We start from the raw sequence: 20,441 nt of genomic DNA, 5'->3' as shown, positions 1-20,441 counted from the left end.
CCTTCATATTCCCTCAAAGAAACCTCCTAGAACAACGACCAAGTCTAACAGGGACACAGAAACTGATGTATTATCATGAATCGTCAGACAGCTCCTGCTACCTAGTTCCAGCTTCTGGATGCATGCCCTCACAAGGCGTAATCGGGCGTCTCAGGGAAGCAACTTACGTCTGCAGTTCCTTTCACGTATCCCGGCTCTATCTTCTTGCCAGTGCATATCTCGCCAACGTAGATTCCAGCCATTGGGGCTGTTTTAAGAAGCATCTGCGCAGTATGTGACCCATGACCGTCGCTGTCTTGTCGACAGCTGCTTTCTCGGCCAACGAAACTCTTACTTTTTGAACTATTGATGTTGTTGGTCTTGATGGCTTGACCGATTACGTTGATACCCTCGTTAACCCTCGAGTCCAGATCTGCAATTCGTTTCCTGGGGTGTTATTTCTAGGCAATTTGAGGTTGCAGCGGCCGAATATGTTCGATGTAACGGAAAGCGGCCACAGGTTGTTCAGAAATTCCTTGGATTCTTGTCTATTGAATTAGCTTGCTGGGACAAAGCTCTACACATGGCCTTCCTGGAGTTTGATGACTTACTGGTCTTTTTCGCTTGGTGTGGCATCTTCATCAGATGTCAAGTCCAAAGACTCTGAATTTCTGAAAACTCCACTCCACTGGGCAGCTATCAGAAACAGGCCAGAAAACGCAAGTCTTCTTCTATAGCATGGAGCCCAAATTGACGTTATCGATGGGTCATCCAAAACGCCGTTGTGCTTAACTTCTGAAGATGGACACGCTGGTGTCGTCGAGGTACTCCTTAAGAATGGGGCAGACATGGAGGCCCGGCATCCTGAGTATGCACAAGCTCCTTTGTCACTGGCGTCTGAGGTTGAACATGAAAATGTGGCGCGGTTGCTGTTAGCGTAGGGGGCTAAAGTCGACGCAACAGATTCCCAAGGCAGGGCAGCACGGGATCGGGCTATTGATGAAGGGCATGATGAGATCGTTAAATTGCTTGAAACGTATCAGGGGGAGCAGATTTCCTTGGCTTATGCATAGATTGTTCAAAATATGTTGACTAAGTTACTTGTTACAAAGAAAAGATTAAAACACGGCGAAAAGAATAGACACCATTTATGTTTCTCGCTAGGGACAGATCTGAGCTACCAATAACACATGTAGCTCACACTTCCTCATATTCGCACGCCTTTTCGCCCTTGCTTCGTCTCTCTAAACTAGCCATGTAGCTTCAAACATCCAATGCCTACTCCGAAATAGGCAAGCAAAATAATTTCGATGCTTTGAGATTCGGGGAAGGTTGTGTAAAGGGGCAAAGGCGTTGGCGCTTCAGCTGGTACATCGCAAAGGTCTATGACAAGGCTTTGTTTCGTCTTCAGTGGCGACATGACCAAACTTGACAGAGAGATTCATTAGGGTTAGAGGTGATTGTTCATGTTGAAATTGAACCGGTTTAGATTCTTGATCTGGTCGACTGGGCCTGGTGCGCTGGGACAAAGAAGTATTTCAGTTGGTGACGCTCTGTCCCATCGCCTGTGACCGCCGAGAATTTGATCCTTTATTTGCACCCTTGATCCCTTACTTCATCTTTTCGAGACACAAGAGTAAAGAACAGGGTCACGGAGATGCCGCCAAAGATTATAGCCGTCATTGGAGCTCTGGATGCTGACTTTATTATGGTTACGAGTCGCATTTTTGACTGCGGCGAGAGCGTCTGTGCAAATCACTATCATGAAGCTCTTGGAGGTAAGGGAGCAAACTCGGCTATTGCGACCTACAGAACATGCCAGAAATCACATTCAGCAGGAGAAACACTGCCAGGTGATAGCCTCATCGTCGCGGCAGAACAGGTCACAGTTGGGACTGGAGATGATATCCAGGTCGAAGTGATCGGGGCGGTTGGCGATGATAGATATGGTCAGAGATTCAAAGCCTAGTGGAATAAAAACTGCGTTGATGCTTTGGGGATCATCTCAGTACCCAATAGCAGCCCAAGCATTTCCTTCGTCATGATTGAAGGTCATACACGCGAAAATCGCTGTCTCTTCACTCCTGGTGCCAGAGCTACCTGGAGAAAGGCGTACTTTGTCAATGCAAAGCAGCTTGGAGGAGGGACTCAGCCAGACATGGTGGTATCCCAGATGGGGATTGGCAAGGATGTTATTGAAACCGTGCTAGCGACTGATGGCAAGGCTGGTATCGACTTTTGTATCAACGCTGCTCCTGCAACCCAATAAGCAAGAGCCTTTACCGATGCCTCACTGATTTACTCGTGAATGAATGTGAAGCGGCTATTACTTCGGGAATTGATAGAGACGATGTTAATACAAAAACTCGGCTCACTATTGCAGATGAGTTCTTGAGTCTGGGAGTTTCCAATGTGGTCATAACCCTCGTAGAAAATAGTACATTCTATGCCAATGTTGAGGGAAACGGCCACTGTCCTGCATTCAACGTGAAAGTAGAGGACACCACCGGAGCTGGGTAATTTTCTTGCAACGTCTCGGTCCGCATGATCTGAAATTATCAAGTAGTGGCACCTTAACTGGGACATATGCTTCAGATTACAAGCGAAAAGAGGACGACGGTGGATGGGATATCGGAAATGCAGTTGTCCGTGCTAACAAGGCTGCTGCCATTAAGGGCCAGAGTTTAGGGGCACAGGAGATAATTCCTTGGTCAGAGGACAATGGTAGCTTTGACGCGCCGTTGAAGGGGCTGGATTTCCAGTGGTCAAAGGCGCCTCGTGGTCCGGGTGGTGGAGCTTGAATCCGTCACACGTATCTATGTTCGGGGTGATCGGTGTAACGAAAGGATGACTGAAGTTGCGATTTTATATAGGAGAGGATGGCGTCTTTTACTTATGAGATAGACAATAATTCTTGACCTTCGATGATTTTGCTATAGTACATTCCCGACATACCCTTTCTCACACCATGGCACGAAGTCCTCTCTCGAGAACGACACCAGCAACACCAACACCCAACATTCCAAGCGTCCAGCTGTTCTTAAGCTCCTCTAACTTTGGCCAGAAGCTGTTCTTCTGCTGGCGGTACTCCTCAAACTCCAGTGCCTTAACAGCATCGTGCTTGGAGTATCGCTCAGCTTGACTCTCCTCGTTCTCCCTATCACCACCGAGGTAGCGCAGGAAGACATAGTTGGCAATTGGGCCGAGGGCAGCGATGGGATGGAGAATGCCGGCGCCCAGGAGAAGAATGGGGAACGAGGCGTGGATTAGGGCGTCGCCAAGATAGCTCGAATATGTTAGCTTTGGTTTGTTCACCGGTTGGGGCGACAACTTACTTGGGGTGTCGAACAATGCTCCAGACGCCTTCGCGGTTGATGCCTTGGGCAGTGTCGTCCTTCTTGAACGACTCAAGCTGGGCATCGGCCAAGGTCTCAAGAGCGAAGCCGGTGGTGAACAAGAAGATGGCAAGCGAGTGGAAGACGGATCCGTTGGAAGTAAAAGGCGAAGCGACGGCGCTCTCGGCTACAGCGCGGAAAGGAATTGTGAAGGGAAGCGAGATGATGGTCTGCGCAACAGCCTCGGGCAAGAACGTAGTGAATAGAGCCTTGCTCCAGAAACCAGGATCCTTTCTCTTAACGTCATAGCGAGGATCATCTTTTCCACGCTTCAAGCTTCGCGACACAACGCGGGAGGTAAGTCTTACGCCCCAAGCTGTAACACCAGCAAGAAGAAGCTTTTGCGAGTAACCAAGACCATTCCAAGCATCAAGAGGTGAAACACTATCGTAAACATACCGAGAACCAATAGCACTCCACCAAGCATTTAACGTCATTCCAGAAGCCCAAAGAACGTCCTTCCCCTCAACTCTATCCGCATACCGCGATACCCCATACGCGACCGCCGATAACCCAGCATGCAGACTAAAAGACGGTAAGATTGCGGAGTGCAGTAGTCCCAGCGCACTAGTGCCTAGACCTTGATACGCGGTGCGATTGAAATGCGCGCCATAAACATCTTGTTCGGCACCAGTTGCCCCGAAACTCGCCCGAGGCAGAGATGGAGAGTGTCCGGCAAACTTGCTGCCGTAGATATCCTGCTCGGCCCCAGATCCAGCGAACGAAGGTCTGGGGAGAGATGGGGAGTGGTCGGCGAATTTACTGCCGTAGACATCTTGTTCGGCCCCAGATCCGGCGAATGCCCCGTGGGGAAGAGAGGGCGTGTGACCGGCTAGTTTACTACCGTAAATGTCTTGTTCGGCGCCGGAGCCAGTGAAGGTGCCCTTTGGAAGGGACGGTGAATGATTGGCGAGTTTACCGCCGTAGATATCCTGCTCTGCCATGATTGAAGATGTGTGAAGTTAAATGAGAATGAGTGAAGGTAGAATGGTTGGAGATCATGATATACTGGTAAAGGTGGAGATGAGAGTCGTAAATATTGCGTCATGGGTTATATCATCATTGCATCGTTAACGCGTTATGTGAAAGTGATGACCAGGGTTATTCTCAATGTTTCAGTATTGTTATAATAACCAACATGTTTTTACTCCCTTCTTCTATGCTTGGTGTCGCCTGTCAGTGCAGATTGAGAGCAGATGTCAGCTCCACTGGCTTGGGACGGTGATGTTTGTCGGGGGTACATATTCCGACAAGTGACAAATGGGGTCCATAAACAGATCCGATTGAGTTGCCACTAGTTCAACGGCCCATCTTATGCCGCAATTGCCTCGACAGACTCGTTGGTAAATGCGACCGCGTCAAGACCAATATGCAGTGAGACGCGACATGCAGGTCGCGTATCGTACCGCGTGGTTGGTTCAACATTTACAATACAACAATCACAGACAGCGCGAGCATATTATGATAATCATGATTAATATTCCTAAAAAGTCTGTAGGCAAAAAGACAACTCAAATTGTCTTACTCCTGTATGACTACATAGGTCGACATGTGATTTACAAAACCACGTTAGATAATCCAGCCGCTTAAATAAACAGAGCAACACGAGGTATCCAGCTTGATCTTCCCCAGGAGAAACCATGCTGCTTGCCTCTTGAGAGTAGCAACATCTACTCGTCGTCGTGGACATCGATGACGGTCTTCTTCCACTTGCGGGCCTGGACCTTGCGCTTGAAGAGAATGTCGATCTCTCGGTAAGATCGGTTCTTCATCTCAGGAAGCCAGATATATGCCATGACCAAGCAGACGAAACCGGTACCGGCCCAGACATAACCGCACTTGCCACCGAGGTTGGCACCCTGCAGACTGTTAGTAGCTGATTTGAGGAGGCTGGAGATGGTGAACTTACAGTGGGGTTAAGCATCCATGAGGAGAGGAAGATACAGGGGATGTTGACGAGGTAGTAGCAACCACGGCCGACACCAGTGGTAAGAGGTCGAAGACGAATGGCAGAGGTCTCTCCGATGATGACCCAAGAAGCGGGAGCAGGTCCGAGGGTGAAGAGGACGGAGACAATGAGACCGAGAGCAGCCTGGGTGTTGGAGTTGACGGTGGACTTGACATCACCGACAGTGGCGGCGATACCGAGGGCGACCAGGAGAACAGTGTTTCCAAGAGAACCCCAGAGGTAGATGGATCGACGACCGAAGTAACTGGTGAGAATCCAAGAAAGCATGACGAAGACGGTCTGGAGGGCGGAGGTGATGAGGCCCATAGCGAAGGCGGTCTTGTTAGGCATACCGGCCTCTGTAAATCAGTCAGTACAGTTCAAAGCTCACACGAGATTTCACTTACGCTCAAAGAAGTAGACAGCCTGGTTAGCGATCAGGTTACCAGTAAGGTTCTGAGCGGCGTAGACGCAGCAAACGATGGCAGTACGGTAAGCATCAGTGCCCTGGAACAGCTCAATGAAGCTGGGCTCCTTGACGGTCTTCTCGAGATCAATGGTACGCCTCATCATGGCAATGGCTTCCTGAGCGTTGTCGACGTGGGTAGAACGTCCGAGACGTCGAACGGCCTTGGCAGCCTCTTCAAGACGACCCTTTCGGACGAGCCACCAGGGAGACTCGGGGGAGAGGAAGATGAGGATGGCGAGGGGAGTGGGGAACATCCACTGAAGAGCGATAGGCACACTGAGATTTTGTTAGCAATCTGAGAGATTGGTGATGAGAATTGAATGAACATACCGGAATGCAGCCTGCTCGTGAAGATCATTGTAGCGATAAGCAACAGCACCGACGATAATCGCACCAATGGCCCAGAACATCTGAAGCATCTGCGTAGCAGGCGCACGAAGCTGGAGAGGCACGATCTCGGAACAGTAAGCAGGAGAGTTGGCGATGAAAATACCCCAAGGGATACCCTCAAGGAGCTGAGCGACAAGCATGACGGGCAGAGAGTCGGCAAAGTAGAAGATGAAGATGAAGGCGTTGAGGAGCATGAGACCGCTGATAGTAGCCCATCGGTATCCGATACGGCTGGTGATGGGACCGGCGATGGTGACACCGATGATGGCGCCAATGGGGCCACCGACTTGAAGAGCAGATTGCCACTTTGTCTCAATGACATATTTGCCCTTGGTGTCACTCCAGATACCGTATCTGTCGGCGAAAGCGGGGAGGGCGATGAAGTTACCGATGAGGAAAACACAGTAAGCCTCCATGATCTACAGCCACTCATATTAGCCACAATTCACCGGTGAGGGGTAACAGAAACAAAATTTGGGGGCGGCACTGCGTACAATTGTGCAAGACATGTTGAAGGCCCAGAGAGAAGCAGCGGGATAAGCTCTGACGGCCTCGAGAACGGTCATGTTATGCTCCGCGTTCTCGGCGTCAATGGCGCCCTGCATATCAGCGGCCATCTCCTTCTTTGCCTCGACATCGTAGGCATGGTCGATATGGGCCCCATCGCCCTTGACCTCTGAGATGCCGCCAACGCCCTTGTTATCGTCGTTGCTCATGTTGACGTGTTGTTATTGAAGATCAACAATGATTGAGGATGAGTCGAGAAAGGAGAGCATAAGAAAATGCAACGGTGCCGAGCGTTGACATTTATAAGAAAATTGAAACGTCGCGTTAGGAACATGCCGATCGTATGGATCCCTGTCCCTAACCTAGCAGGGTAAGGTATAATATGGAGTCGTAGCATCAAAAAGTACCTTTGAGCTAAAAGCAACCGGGAGAATTGGCAAAGCAAGGCTTTCGGCGATGATACGTAGCGTGCGTCTATGGACCGGGGTATGGGGTATGTGATTTTAGGCATCTGGGGTATGGTTCCCTCGGGCATTAGACGCACGAATGGCGAGAGAGATTGGAGACCAACAGCATTGCAAGGACGACCTATGAACGAGGAGTTCCCCGCGAGAAACCCCGCAGACTACCCCGGATCAAGACACCACTACGGCGCGACTCCGGCGGGAGGAGTTCGGGGTCATGCCAGGATGGGACAAGGTTGCATCCTGCATCGGTCTTAATTTCCCCGTTTTACTCCAAACATCTCCACGCTTGACTCACGAGCCTCGTGGTATTTACTACCGAGCCGAGGTGAGCCTCTCACGAAACATGCCGATCCGGGAGTCTATGTACCGAATATCCAGACTAGCCGTCAAGAACGAAAAGAAAAGAAGAAAGAAAGAAGCTTGTATTTCTGTCTGGGGAAAGGCGGGTCTTGATTCTCCAGTGTATACGGTTATTCATCTAGAGCACTGGAGAAGCTGGGGAACCCAACATGCGAGCGAATCACCAAAGACCCGGCTAAACGTACCACAAAAAGACGAGAAATTGGAGGGCTGCAAGCTCACATCCCTGCTCCTCTCTCCCTATGCTACCCCATCTCCCATCTCCGTCCCCTGCGAATCTCACGTGGGCCATACGAAAAGTCCAGAAGCATAACCTGTAACAGTCGCACTTCCCGCACAGGCGCGCCAATTGATTCTTGACGCGCTTCTGCTAGCGTGGAATTAATGCACCTATCGGGTCACACTCCCGGTGCGTGCCAAGAGCGGCATTCCTTGCCGTTGATCCTTCGAGAAGCAATCGAGGGGATGCAATAAAACTTAGGACATCTATCCTAAGTGACAAAAAGTCTTAGGTAAACTTAGGCATAATTTAGTGTTTATTTAGTAGACCTTAGACTAAGCCTTTTTGGCACCTTGATTCAGTGTCAGAGGTTTTCTTGCGCCCTGGGGGCAATCAGGCAAATGCAGGGTAGCTTTGGCGCATTTATTTCCAGATGACACTTCCTGATTTGCGCGTGTAGATTTTTTAAAGTAGTGATTTAGAGTTAATTATATGGTTTAATTCCTATAGGGGCGTTAAGTTTGAGTCCCAACGGCCCGGGTAAAGTATCCTGGCTTATGTGAAAGCGCAAGTGACAAGCTGAGATGCAGAATAAAGGCTGAAACCAGTTGGTGATGGATGTCTGGGCTGGATTGCCTCAGACTTGCATCCGTCAAATTCGGATTCCACGTGGTTTTTGTTGCATTAGTTGAGGTCTCCTCTTTAAGCTGTCATCTGAAGTCGTATCTGAGGTCTAGGTTAGGTTGCGTTCGAGATGGACTGCTGCTGCAATGAGACATCACAGGAATGTTGCCAATTGACCCGAGACAATCCATATGAGAGGGGAACTGGAATCATAAAGCCGCCGGATATATCTTGGACTTAACCTCTACGTTATGACACGATATGTAACAGAACAAATTATGATTCGCCATCATGTATCTCGATGCTCATCTCCAGGCATTTGCGACGAATCCAGACGCCGATCTACGCAAGCCACCAGAGAAACATGACTCCTGATTACGGATTCTCGGCACAGGCCACAAGGTAAGCTGCCCCAAGCAATATGCTCGTTTAGTCGTATCCATCGAGACGCGACACTACTGGTACGGATCTCAGTCTGGCATACTTTGGAGAAACTCCACTTCCAAGACATGGGGTATTTGTAGATTTAGGTGGACAGTGACGGATGATCGCCTCAGTCTGTATTCAAGTTGTGAGGCGATTAAAGATTACCCAAGGGACGACACTCGTGATAAAGAGTTACTACTATCTCCTTTCCCGAGATCACTTATTTTTTTTATACAGTTGCCAGTGCCGCATAAGTGACAGTTGTAGAGAGTATGATAACGTCGAGTCCGTCGTGCCTCTTATACCGGCGCATTGGGTCATCCTCAAGATTGGAGCTAGCCTCGTTGACGAGGTTTTGTGGCGAAGACAAGTTGCCAGTCCCAGCATGAAGAAGAACGCATGTCTGCATAATGTGGGTAGGTTTGGTGGAATCAGACGATTAGCTCTAGATCTTGAGACTAGAAAAGAGAATGTGCGTGGTGAAAGTACTCTTACTGTAAGATCTTCGACATGCTAGCTACATTAGATACAAGCCCAGCGCTGACAGATAGCTTCCGTAAGAAGCAGACACACCATACGTTTGGTATTGACTGTAGCCTTAGCCTTACAAAATGGTATCGATAGGTCGCCACTGGAAATGCAATATGTGGACTCGTTACCATTAGCCGTGATTTCGATGCAGGAATCTGCTCTGACATGTAAGTTGGGAATGATAAAGGTGGGCTTCAGTCGAATTGTGATATTACTTCCCTGAGCTCGAGGGTAGCATGGCAGGATGTTCTGATGAGTAAGTGATTGGTTACCAGCTGAGTGCTGAAGCTGTGAAGAATCGATCCCAATTGGTTCGCATAGGACTACATCCCCCAGACTCTCGCTTGAACTAGTAGGGGCACTATCAGCATCAACGGCTAATGAGGTGCAGTTCTCCAATTTTCTTGGGGAGCCCCAGGCTCACTCAATATTGCATCGAACCCGCGATGCCCAATCTGACTTAAGGCTGGACTCGTCACGTTGTCAAGCATCCACCAACGGAGCGAACTCAAATTTCTCTCATCAAGACAAACAGTGACTTATACTCTAACAGTCATTTCACTGGTCCTGATATATGCAGGCAGTGCGCCAATTGCGATTTGAATGAGGTGGAACCAATATGTAAAGTGTGAATTCCAATTGCATCCTACAATGAAGTGTCCATGATAAACTAATGGACATTGTCACGGTATGTGTGTCCAAAAGCAACTTTTTGGTTTATACGTACCTATGTGTTGTGTCTAGGCTACAACATCAAACAAAATTGAATCCATGATATCTAATGCTTCTTGTAGCATTTCTTTCCGTGCAAAGTCTCGCACCTTTTTTCGATCGGCCTCAGTTGACCTGGCTTCGTATGCCATCAGGACTCGTTTCGCTTCAGAACATGTAAGTAAGAACTTGACCACTCTTTGGATTCTTTTTTGATGATAGTAAGGGACAAGCTTTTGGCTTTCTAGAAGTTTCATTGCGTGATGAAGTGGCGTGAATCCCTCTTTAGATTCGTCTGGTGTCCATGCAAGTCTTGGGTCTGCTTCAAAGAGATACTCGAACGCATCTACATCAACAACGTGCCCGTCATTGAGGAATGCTGAAAATACGGTTTGCCCTCTGTTGTTTCGACTGGAGAGATCAACAGACTTATTCTCCAGTAGCACGCCAATCAATCGAGCGGACCAGGCCTTGTGTAACGGACTTTGACCTGAATTGTCTCTGTGGTTAATATCTCTTGCATTGTCAAGAACAGCTCGCAAAACAGGTTGCGGGGCACAGCCACTCAATGCTGTATGTGCCGGTAGACTGCCATCACTGTCCGTAATATTGGCAAATTTACCACCGTCGTATTGAAGAAGGCGCCGAACCATGGACATACAGTCACTGCAGTCCCCTTCGCACAGTCTTCTTATGCAACAATGTAATGGTGTATCCCCATTCTCAATTTTAATTTGGAGATACTCATCATTCCCGATATCCATTAGGAATGTGGCAAGAGAGTAGCATCCACAACGAAGCGCCCTGTGGAAGGAATCGAGTTGTCGAAAAATTATGTCTCCCCAGATCTTGTACTCCGCACAGTCGGACTGTGCAATGAATACCCCTTTCTCATTGTAAAACTCTGGTTTGACATATTGGAACCAGGCATGTATCAGCGTGGCGTCTATTGAGTGAGAGCCTCTTCGGACTAATCTCCAGCCGGTCTGGGATATTATTTCCAATGGAACCAGCTTGATCACGTCCGCATGGTCTATTGGCTGTCTTAGGGTCAGAAGCATGTTCAATGCGGCTGGGCGGTCCGCGTGTATCGCCCGGGCAATATTTTCTGCCAGCTGGGAATCGTCCGGGCCATTGCCGCTGTGCAGAAATAATTCCAAGATCTCCAGATGCGACCCGTTGATCACTCCAGTGATTGGATTCCGTGAGGATCTTGCATCACGTTTATTACGAAAAGGGTCAACTCCGTTATCGACGAGGTACTTGCAAACATGGCCATGTCCAGCCTCAGCAGCAGCACACAGGGGCGTGACAGCTTTTGCGCCAGCACTCTTGAGATCTTCTCCCCCACGGTGAAATCTCTTAACTTCGCCAAGGTCACCAGCTTTGCAAGCTTCATAAAGGTCCCATTCGCCAGTCTTAGATCCAGTAGGAAAGGTAACTTTGGCTCCAGTTGTAGTGTGGTGAAAGGCCTCGTTATGGCTTTCCAGCCGCCTTTGAGAAGCGTAACCAATTGTATTCGCAAAACAATCACTATGAGGACACCGAGAAGTTCTGGAATGGATGTTTTTCGCAAGCTGTGTAGATCACCGTCTGTAGCCATCTGAACCTTCGAGCATTGAATCCTATGACACTTATGCCTGATTGGCCCCTCGGTTGCGTCGAAAATAGCGGTTTCCGTTTTTTTTCTTTGCAGGCCTATCAAACTTCGTACAACAAGGACATTATCTTGAATGGCCAAGTTCCCGTCTTGAGTAGTCTCATGACTCTCTTCTGTTTGGACTGAAGTCTGTCTGCAGTTGGCCTTTGCCAGATCAGCTGCGGCTTGTTTGACAGCCTCCAACGTCAAGGCCGAGTCTGTTGAAGCCTCTACCTTCTCTATGTGGAGTGCATAATGAGCAGCCGCATAGTCCAAGAAACTAAAATATCCAGAACGGATCTCATCAGTGATGTTTTGGCTCCTGGACATAGTAAAAGAATGAGAGGATAAGTAACGGCAACAAAAGAGTGCCATGTCGATATGCTCCTGTAGGAGGTTAACGGTGCCGTTGAGAACAAGATATCTATTTCCATGTTAGCTCATATTCATGCATCGAGGACAGTCCGTGGTCTTACTTGGTTGCTGTTTCATGAACCATGCTGACGACCTGCTCAGATTCAATGTTGGGAAACAAATCGCACTCCGTGACGTCAACAAAAGAGCTGCATATAGCTTTGCAGCTATCTAGACGGGCGTTTTCAATGTCACATATCTGCTTATCTGCGTCGATACAGAATCTGGACTGTATTTCTCGCCATCGGAGAGGCCTTGCGGCACAAACAATCCAGCCAAGGATTCTCTTCACGCTTGTGTCACGCGAGGGCCGATTGTTTTGCAGAATACGTTGAGTGATACGGTCATAACTAACTGTGTTAGCAGCCTCACCCAATCTCTGATGTCTTTCCCTTGCTTACGCCTGATCCAAATCTTTCGGGAAAGAATCGTTTTCTAGTTCGTCTTTAAAGTCTCGTTTCGAGTCCATGGCTGCAAGGTTATCAAGCACTACTCTTGCATATAGAAACATCCCTGGACGGGTTAGCCTTCATTAACCGTAACTTGCTTATTATCCGTACCTTGAGATGCACTCGATACTTTGGAGATCAGGTTTTCTTCTTCCTGCCGTGCTAACCGAAATCTAGCCCCTATATTGGCAGCTTGGTCTTTCGTGAATTGCTCGATATCCTTTTGATGAGCATCTACTAGGTCGAGTCGGATTTGAGGATAAGACGAAAGTATACAATCGAGTCTTCCGTCTCTCTGTCCACAAATCAGTATTTTGAGGTGGCAGCCACAGGTTGCCGCGGCTGGAAGAAGCTTATCCAGACACCACTTGATAGAGATTTCTTGCTCGTTGCCCGTCGCCTCATCCAGTCCGTCAAGAACAAGCGTTGCATTTGGCCGAGCTGTAAAGCAATTACTTGCCAGTTCTTTAAGGTCGGCAAGTTCGGTAACTTCCTTGGTGGATAACCTTTCATGAGCCAACCTCATTATAGTTTCATCTGCATTGACCAGTTGCATGATGACGTGTTGGAGCATGGACCGAGCCGTTCTCCGGTCCGTGGCATTGTGCTTGAAGAAGAAATAAGCCAGGAAACTCCGCCTGGGAGCTGCAGAAGCTTCTTTTTTCTTTTGATGACGAATTATTGTCTTTGCTAGGGTGGACTTCCCTTTATATCGATGGGTCAGTCTACAGACAATCCCAGAATTGCAAATAAGTAGATGACTTACCGGAACCGGGAGAGCCATTGAGGAACAAGACCCTATTCTCTGCAGACTTTTCTCCCTCCCAGCCTTTGAAAACTGGATTGGAAAATATCCAAATGCCAGAATTTTCATCTACAGGATCCCGCGATTCTAACTGAAGATCAGTTTGAGATTTTGAAACGTCCAATCGACTCTCCAAGTAGGTCTTCATCTCCTGTGCTTGCAATATCTTGCTTTGTAACTGCTCAGAAGCCAAGGTAGACCTGATGTCTGCGAGGCTGGTATGAAGGTTACTGAATTGGTCCTTAGTGCACTGGTCGGAGTCTTGAACTTCTTTCAAGATAGCGTGGGATTGCAGCTTGTCGTCTGATAACAGAGCCTGTTTGCGTTTGAGACTTTTGAGAATAGGCTTGACCTCACGTCGGAAGCTTCCCCAAGCCCATTCAAAGAATCTTTTCCATTCTAAGCCAAACAGTTAACAGCGGATAAGAGATGCAGAGGGGCGGGTATACCAACCTGGACGAGAAAAAACACCAAGAACGCATCGATGGAATCGAAGGATATCGGAGAAGTAATCCTCCAAAACCAATTTTAGGTGATCTCTACTCCGAATAAGGTTATGAAAGAAGGCGAGGTTATCGAGTGCTTCTGCAATCTCTTCGTAAGCGTCAATAAGCTTCCTGACGGAGTCTGTCCAGCTGGTAGCGATCATGAGCGCCAGCTTGATCGGACCCTAAAGTGCCTCATCAGTACCAAAATAGCCCCATTAAATAGTGTAATTCTACCCAAATAAAAGCCACAAAGTCACTGGCGTTGAGAAAAATGGTAACCAGCTTCTCAATATGTTCCATCGCGTGGAGAAATCTCTGGACCCTGGTCAATTTGCAGAGATCACCCCGACGCCCTAATCTGTTCTGAATTTCTTGGATGGCATCGTTCACAGTTTTCTGGTTGACTCCGTTTATTTGCTTGATCTGATCATCAGAAAGCTCTCGGCGAAAGAGGTCCAGAGACTTTTCAAAGCTGGTTTGTTGATTTGCAGCCATTTTAGATGGCCGTTTGATGGTTGTTGAGAGATGTGAAATGAAGGTGAAGGGACTGTATTTGGCGATTAGGCCCAACATCAGTAACATGTACGTCGCCTCACTTTCAACCCAAGGCAGACCGACTCGTGTTTCATGGCTGAAAACCACAGCCAACAAGAGTAAAGAATCACCTGCTAGGGTGTGACCGGCGGGGCAGTGCTGTAATTTTCGGCGCGTATCCCAGCACAGCCTGATTGAAGAGGTTGCCTGACGCCTGGAAATCTGGTAAGGCTTTTTCAGCTTGACCGCCATCACATGTTTGTCACATAATTCCATAGAGGGTCCTAGATTTTCTTCTAACCTAGTCAATCATCAATGAGGCGCCGAACTCAGCTATTTCGATATGGCACCATCTCTCAAGCGACGAAGAGATTGCGACAATGACACCGAGAATGGCACCTCAACCAAGTATTCCCAAAGACAAGCTGTCTGTTCCGAGGGAGCGAATTCTCCGCATTATTTTGACTCCGGCATGGACTTAGACTTGCCAAGTGACACAAGTGGTATTGGAGATGACATATCAGTTGCAGAAGGGGAGTTTGGAGAGGAAAGGATATGCTATGGAGCAGTAAGGCTATTCGAGAACCTCCGGATCTTCAAATGCTAACACTGGACGTCATGCGTAGATCTGCGGAGCCCAGGTTCTGGTGAATCCTCAGACTCAGATACCCAAAGAGACGCGGCCATGGGCCAGGTATTGCCTATTCAAGACCGAGCCTGATGGAAGCAACTACTACTTGGTTGGTGATGGAGAAACCAATTCTAAGAAGAGATCAGTTCTCGACTGCGATACAGCCGCGATTCTGACGATCGTAGCCAAAAGATGCAGAGACGTATCATTCGCAGTGGTCCTTGGAGTCTATGTATTTCGTTGCAAGCGCAAAAGATCTGGCAAGGGCTTGCCAGTAGCTGTCTCAGTCAACATTTATGGCCCAAGGAACTCAATGAGTGACGTTGATGAGGCCTGGTCCGGGATCGCCACTTATCGCACTTATTTACAACATCCTGCATTTTTGGAAACCTGTATTCCCATACATTAACCCTCAGTTCTTCTACCCGTCTTCTCAGAAGACCGATCTCAGACGTCTGGTAGGCTCAAGCTCACAGGAAAGCGACATCAAATCCAAGATTTCTCAAGAAGTCGAAGACGTTATGGAATCCTTGGACGGTTCGTCCGAGGATATCACAGCAGCCAGGAGTGGAGATGTGCAGCATATTCTGGATCGCTTCTTGCTTAACACGAGATTGAAAGAGTATGCCATCTATCAGATTTCTGGCTAGTATTGTTAGAGGCTAACTCTGAGCACCAATAGGCATCAGCTCAAAGGCGTTGAGTTCATTCTTGGCCGCGAGAACGAGGAGGTAGCCACGCAAATGCATAGACACATGCTCCTCTCGATCCATCATAAGTACCTGCTATTGATATCTCGATGACAAGCCTACGGCCAGCTGACTCTGAGGTTCTATCTAGCTTGTTATCTCACCCAGACAAACCGGGCCGTGGCGGAATACTTGCAGACGTGATGGGCCTCGGCAAAACATTGACCATGCTAAGTGCCATTCTTTGCTCAAAGCAACTTGGCCAGTCCTCCGTCAGGGATACTATGAGCAGCAGTAAGACTCGAGAGCATTCACTGGCGGACATTACCCTTATTGTCCTACCATCTCGCCGTATGTTCCAACACCCAATTCTCTCCCTTGCCTTCTATTACACGCTGACAGAATGAAGAGGTGCTTGATGTTTGGCAAAATGAGATTGATAGGTAATATCCCAGATCACGCACCGTTTCCATGAGACTAATCGTTTGTAGGCGATTCCAATTTCACACATTTAGAACTGTCACTTTCCACGGAGATGCCCGACCGAAAAAGCGAGAACTTCTTCTGGGACACGATATCGTACTGACAACGTATCACACGTTAGAGAAAGATCATTGGGGCAACAGGATTTTGAACTCTACCAACTGGTCAAGGATTGTGCTCGATGAAGGCAAGTCTAGCGATATGTGACGAAAGCCGCAAGGATCGTTTTTGTAGTTTCTCTGACTAACCCTTTGCAGCCCATCAGATACGAAACTCTTCGACCAGACAACATAAAGCCGCAGCTGCTCTTGAAAGCGATATTCGATGGTGTCTCACCGGAACACCCATTCAGAATAGCTTTGATGACCTCAGATCACTGTTGAAGTTCCTACGTTTTGAGCCCTTCTGCCAGAGCAACCTGTTTGAACAGCACATAGTGAAGCCATTCAGGGAGGAAGAGCAGGACCCAACAAACGGACTCAACGAGTCTCGAAACCTGAAGATCATGCTCAAAGTATGTTGCCTACGAAGAACGCAAGCGAAGCTCGACCTTCCCACCAGCAGCATACAAAAGATCGATGTAACGCCCACGGAGACTGAAAAGTCCATGTTTACAGGCATTCTCGATCAATGCAGGGAAGACTTTGACAAGATGGCCGGTAAGGAAGGGAACTCCAAAAAGTCTAACATATTGTTTTCAGCAATCATGAAACTCAGGAGGGGTTTGTAACCATGGAGCTATCTCTATCAGCGCTTGCGGCTCGAAACGCACGAATCAGTTGGCTGTGCCCAAGACAAAAGGGAAGGCTTCAAGATCGCCGAGTGCAGAGCCAGCATGCGAGTTCTGTGATGAAAGGACTGGAAACTTTGATCTCCTGGGTGGCCTTGACAGCTGTCCTATTTGTGGGCGGCTTCAATTTGAGATGAAGGATGAAGCCTTATCCCTTGCGCCCTCGCCATCTCCAACGCCATCTATGATGGATCTAGATACACCGGATCCTCCTACCAGAGAATTCTCTCCACAATCGAGCAACTACGTGAAACAGCCGTCCTCAAAGATGTCAGCAGTCATCAACAACATCAAGTCATCTTGTTTAGATGCGAGTTCCAAGAGGTATATCTCCAAGAAGCTCATCGCATATAGTCTTGTTAATTTTTATACAGTGTAGTGTTCTCGAGCTGGAGAGACACTCTTGATATCTTAGCAACGATGCTAGGAGCAGAAGGTATTGCCTTTGTTCAGGTTGATGGACGTAACCCGCTGGTCGGCCGAACGGAGCTACTCTCCAAGTTCTGCCAGGACCCAGTGATTCGAGTCCTTCTCATATCCATTAACACTGGCGCAGTTGGGTAAGCTTACCTTCAGCTTCCAAGTATTTAATTGCTCACAACACTTTAGTCTCACTCTCACACAAGCAAATATGGTTCATATCGTTGAACCGCAGTGGAACCCAGCCATCGAAGAACAAGCGATCGCAAGAGTCGTCAGGATGGGCCAGACGAGTCCAGTCACCATCTTCAAGTACATAACGGCTGGTTCCATCGAGAACGTAGGTCTTCCCAGTTTTGCTATGTTGATGGAGACTAACGTCCTATAGACTGTTGTAAAATTGCAAGAGAAGAAGACGCGGATCATCAAACTATCAATGCAGGACAAGGACGGTGTTGACTCTGATGCGAACTTGGATGTAAGCTGTTATACCTTTCCATATTCCTTTTGACGTTTTCTAACCTCAAGCAGAGCTTCAAATTTGCCATTGATCCTAACGAACGGGGAGTTGTATCATGAAGACGTCACGACCGGCCCATCATTCGTGGCATAGTACTTGATATATCAACGTCTCCTCGTCTCTTCTATCACTGTATAAATGTTGTTGCAGGTCTCGAGTCAGCCCACTGACTATATATTTCCGTTCAATTTGCACCTAATTGAATTCCAGCTTTCTCTAGAGTGCCCATTGCGAGCATGAATTGTCCCGAGTAGTAAAGAATCCAAACAGCATAGTCCATCCAGACTTGATGTGAAGATGATGTAGGTACAAGAAATCTGCCAGAGGCCAATATGGTATCAGATACCGTAAACACAACAGCTCCCAGTGCGACCTTATCATTCTCGATCGTCAGTGCCGAGAATATCATGCCCAGAATTGCACAGGTATAGAGAAGAATGGGTAGGCGAAGTTCGTTGTTGACTCTCGGAATCAGCAGCGTCAACATCGTGGGTCCAAGTAGAATTGCTGAGATAACGATAGCGACGCGTGATTGATCTTCTAGAACAAGCCTCTTTGCGCCTGTCTCAAAGAAAAGCGCGATGTAGAAGAGATGCGATGTCAAGAAGCTTCCAAGGCCTGCCAAGAATGCCGGCTCTGAATCCCAAGCAAGAAACGCATCGCCCAGCGCCCCAAAGCTGAGTGCAGCTAGGAGGTACGACGGCCCATCAACAATTTTGACGAGGATCGCAAGTAAGGAAACTGCGAGGGTTTTGGTGGTCATGCGCGAGTAGCTCGGCCTTGCACGAGCTTTGACGCCATAGAGTATGGCTGCGGTCCAGGAACTGGCGAGAAGATAATTTTCTGGCTGCATAGTGTTTAGTTGATGTGATTTTGGGTGACAGAGGCGTGCCCTCAAATGCGAAGTCGTGAATTTATGGTCATGGCTAGAGTCGACCTCGGTACTCACTAGACTCACACGTGACAATTCCGTTCGACGACCTGCCTGTCTAGGCTACTTCTTTCATTCTACATATCCTTATTCTGGTAATTTCAGCATTTTATAAGTACTTATGTCAACTGTGAAGTCACTGAGGTTAATTTTAATTGCTCGGGCGGAGGTGGTTTGTAGTCGGACTGGTCTTACTCATGCAAGGAGCCTCACCGGTCTTAAACCAAGGAACATATTGGCCTCCATGTTTATTGCGTATACAACAATAAGAAGTGCCAATGCCAACTCGGGAAAGCAAATCTTACTGGCAATTTCTGCGTCTTAGTTTCTTGTCCGCAGCGCAAGGCATTCTGCTAGGCAGTGCGGGGTATCAACAGCAGAATTGTTTATGGCCGCGGATTACAATGTGAGAAGAGAAACAGAGGATGTCACAGGCCAAGAGACAAAAAGACAAGCTAGATCCTGCTCTATACGTCATAACCCTTAGTGCAACCCGAAATGCGGCTGTGCGTTACCATCTGGCAATAAGTGTAACAAGGCCCAAAGACAGGCAGAACTGCACCAACTCAGCTGAAAAGCAGCCCGTTTCAGATCATCCAATCACATCAGCCTCTTGACCTGCTCAGCCTTCCTTGGTTTCAAATGAAGGCGTTCATCTCACTCCATCAGAGACTGAGCTTCCGACTACTAATATTACGCATCGACTCTGAATCTTGACCATGGACCGTCTTGAGAGCATGTTCACGTAGGGCCTGACAGGGACGTCATGTTTCTACATAGAGGCCAGCTTTTAAGAGGCGCCCGAAGCGTCACCCACGCGCGGCCTCAATCACTATACCGACCGCATTATCACCTGCCTCATCAATTGCATTCGACCCAGGCACCCGGTCCAGGAAGAAATAAAGTCCCACGCTCGAAAACGACTTTTGGAAAGATAATATGGATATCTGTCGGTGCCCTTGCCTGGGGCCAAGTCGTTATCTCATATATGTACGAGCCTCTCAGAGACAATGGTGTTTTCACAAACATTGCCCAATCGACCATCTTCCGAGCAATACCAGCAAAGTTAGCACATACGACCGAAAGAGAGGAAAGTGAGCTGTATCAACCGATCACTGGCGATAAAGAAATACGACTGCTTATCTTAGAGCCGGGAGCACACGAGGACGCATTGAAATGCCAGTTAGTCAACGCTGAGCTGTCGTGGAGGACCAGATTCGAGGCTCTATCGTACGCCTGGGGAGACGATACTACCAAATATCAGCTGGAATGTTCTGGGCACCATATTGGTGTCAGGGCTAATCTCCATGATGCCTTACTGGACTTGCGACACCCAACACGAAAACGCGTCCTGTGGATCGACGCTCTTTGCATCAATCAAGCCGACAACGACGAAAAGTCTAAGCAGATTAGACTTATGCATGAGATCTACTCACAAGCCCAAGAAGTTCTCATCTATCTCGGAAAATCAGACCCATCGGTCCATGGCGCGATTGGATCAATGCATTGGCTCGACTGGAAGCTTATGCCTCTCTACGCTCGGCAATTCCTACTAAGTTCGAATATTGGCATGGCAAGCTTTTTTGTCGAGAGATGGACAAATATGAAGCCTATTAACCGA

The 20,441-nt window shown here is 48.2% G+C and overlaps 7 protein-coding genes across 7 annotated transcripts; 3 read left to right on the top strand and 4 right to left on the bottom strand.

Moving 5' to 3' along the window:
• Positions 1 to 1,636: 1,636 nt before the first annotated feature.
• On the top strand, positions 1,637 to 2,248 carry FOXG_21219 (uncharacterized protein; the record flags this gene model as incomplete). The annotated part of the gene is made up of 2 exons (XM_018401530.1): positions 1,637 to 1,928; positions 1,989 to 2,248. 2 exons carry the CDS (start codon positions 1,637 to 1,639, stop codon positions 2,246 to 2,248), a joined length of 552 nt encoding a protein of 183 aa, XP_018252910.1.
• Positions 2,249 to 2,824: 576 nt separating this feature from the next.
• FOXG_13626 (uncharacterized protein) lies at positions 2,825 to 4,426 on the bottom strand. The gene is made up of 2 exons (XM_018393613.1): positions 3,315 to 4,426; positions 2,825 to 3,265 (listed from the first exon to the last, which is right to left on the bottom strand). The coding sequence occupies exons 1-2, from the start codon at positions 4,316 to 4,318 to the stop codon at positions 2,941 to 2,943; spliced, it is 1,329 nt and encodes a 442-aa protein (XP_018252909.1). The 5' UTR covers positions 4,319 to 4,426; the 3' UTR covers positions 2,825 to 2,940.
• Positions 4,427 to 4,898: 472 nt separating this feature from the next.
• Positions 4,899 to 6,974, bottom strand: FOXG_13625 (MFS transporter, SP family, general alpha glucoside:H+ symporter). The gene is made up of 5 exons (XM_018393612.1): positions 6,676 to 6,974; positions 6,122 to 6,600; positions 5,730 to 6,067; positions 5,284 to 5,681; positions 4,899 to 5,233 (listed from the first exon to the last, which is right to left on the bottom strand). Exons 1-5 carry the CDS (start codon positions 6,895 to 6,897, stop codon positions 5,045 to 5,047), a joined length of 1,626 nt encoding a protein of 541 aa, XP_018252908.1. The 5' UTR covers positions 6,898 to 6,974; the 3' UTR covers positions 4,899 to 5,044.
• A 3,082-nt stretch (positions 6,975 to 10,056) lies between these two features.
• Positions 10,057 to 14,317, bottom strand: FOXG_13623 (uncharacterized protein; the record flags this gene model as incomplete). The annotated part of the gene is made up of 8 exons (XM_018393611.1): positions 10,057 to 11,604; positions 11,742 to 12,090; positions 12,143 to 12,430; positions 12,482 to 12,593; positions 12,641 to 13,234; positions 13,296 to 13,733; positions 13,788 to 14,004; positions 14,057 to 14,317. 8 exons carry the CDS (start codon positions 14,315 to 14,317, stop codon positions 10,057 to 10,059), a joined length of 3,807 nt encoding a protein of 1,268 aa, XP_018252907.1.
• A 303-nt stretch (positions 14,318 to 14,620) lies between these two features.
• FOXG_21218 (uncharacterized protein) lies at positions 14,621 to 18,683 on the top strand. Its single transcript, XM_018401529.1, has 13 exons — positions 14,621 to 14,924; positions 14,983 to 15,168; positions 15,425 to 15,609; positions 15,670 to 15,765; positions 15,828 to 16,027; positions 16,086 to 16,119; positions 16,168 to 16,362; positions 16,445 to 16,818; positions 16,877 to 17,273; positions 17,324 to 17,509; positions 17,559 to 17,709; positions 17,758 to 17,847; positions 17,901 to 18,683. The coding sequence occupies exons 1-13, from the start codon at positions 14,700 to 14,702 to the stop codon at positions 17,946 to 17,948; spliced, it is 2,367 nt and encodes a 788-aa protein (XP_018252906.1). The 5' UTR covers positions 14,621 to 14,699; the 3' UTR covers positions 17,949 to 18,683.
• FOXG_13620 (uncharacterized protein) lies at positions 17,720 to 18,802 on the bottom strand. Its single transcript, XM_018393610.1, has one exon. It carries the CDS (start codon positions 18,740 to 18,742, stop codon positions 18,074 to 18,076), a length of 669 nt encoding a protein of 222 aa, XP_018252905.1. The 5' UTR covers positions 18,743 to 18,802; the 3' UTR covers positions 17,720 to 18,073.
• A 674-nt stretch (positions 18,803 to 19,476) lies between these two features.
• On the top strand, positions 19,477 to 20,437 carry FOXG_13619 (uncharacterized protein; the record flags this gene model as incomplete). Its single annotated transcript, XM_018393609.1, has 2 exons — positions 19,477 to 20,300; positions 20,378 to 20,437. The coding sequence occupies exons 1-2, from the start codon at positions 19,587 to 19,589 to the stop codon at positions 20,435 to 20,437; spliced, it is 774 nt and encodes a 257-aa protein (XP_018252904.1). The 5' UTR covers positions 19,477 to 19,586.
• Between the last annotated feature and the right edge of the window lie 4 nt (positions 20,438 to 20,441).

Source organism: Fusarium oxysporum, chromosome 10, assembly GCF_000149955.1.
Source record: "Fusarium oxysporum f. sp. lycopersici 4287 chromosome 10, whole genome shotgun sequence".
In the NCBI taxonomy this organism is placed as follows: Eukaryota; Fungi; Ascomycota; class Sordariomycetes; order Hypocreales; family Nectriaceae; genus Fusarium; species Fusarium oxysporum.
Note: the sequence above shows the minus strand (reverse complement) of the source record. Positions and strands in the feature narration are given on the sequence as shown.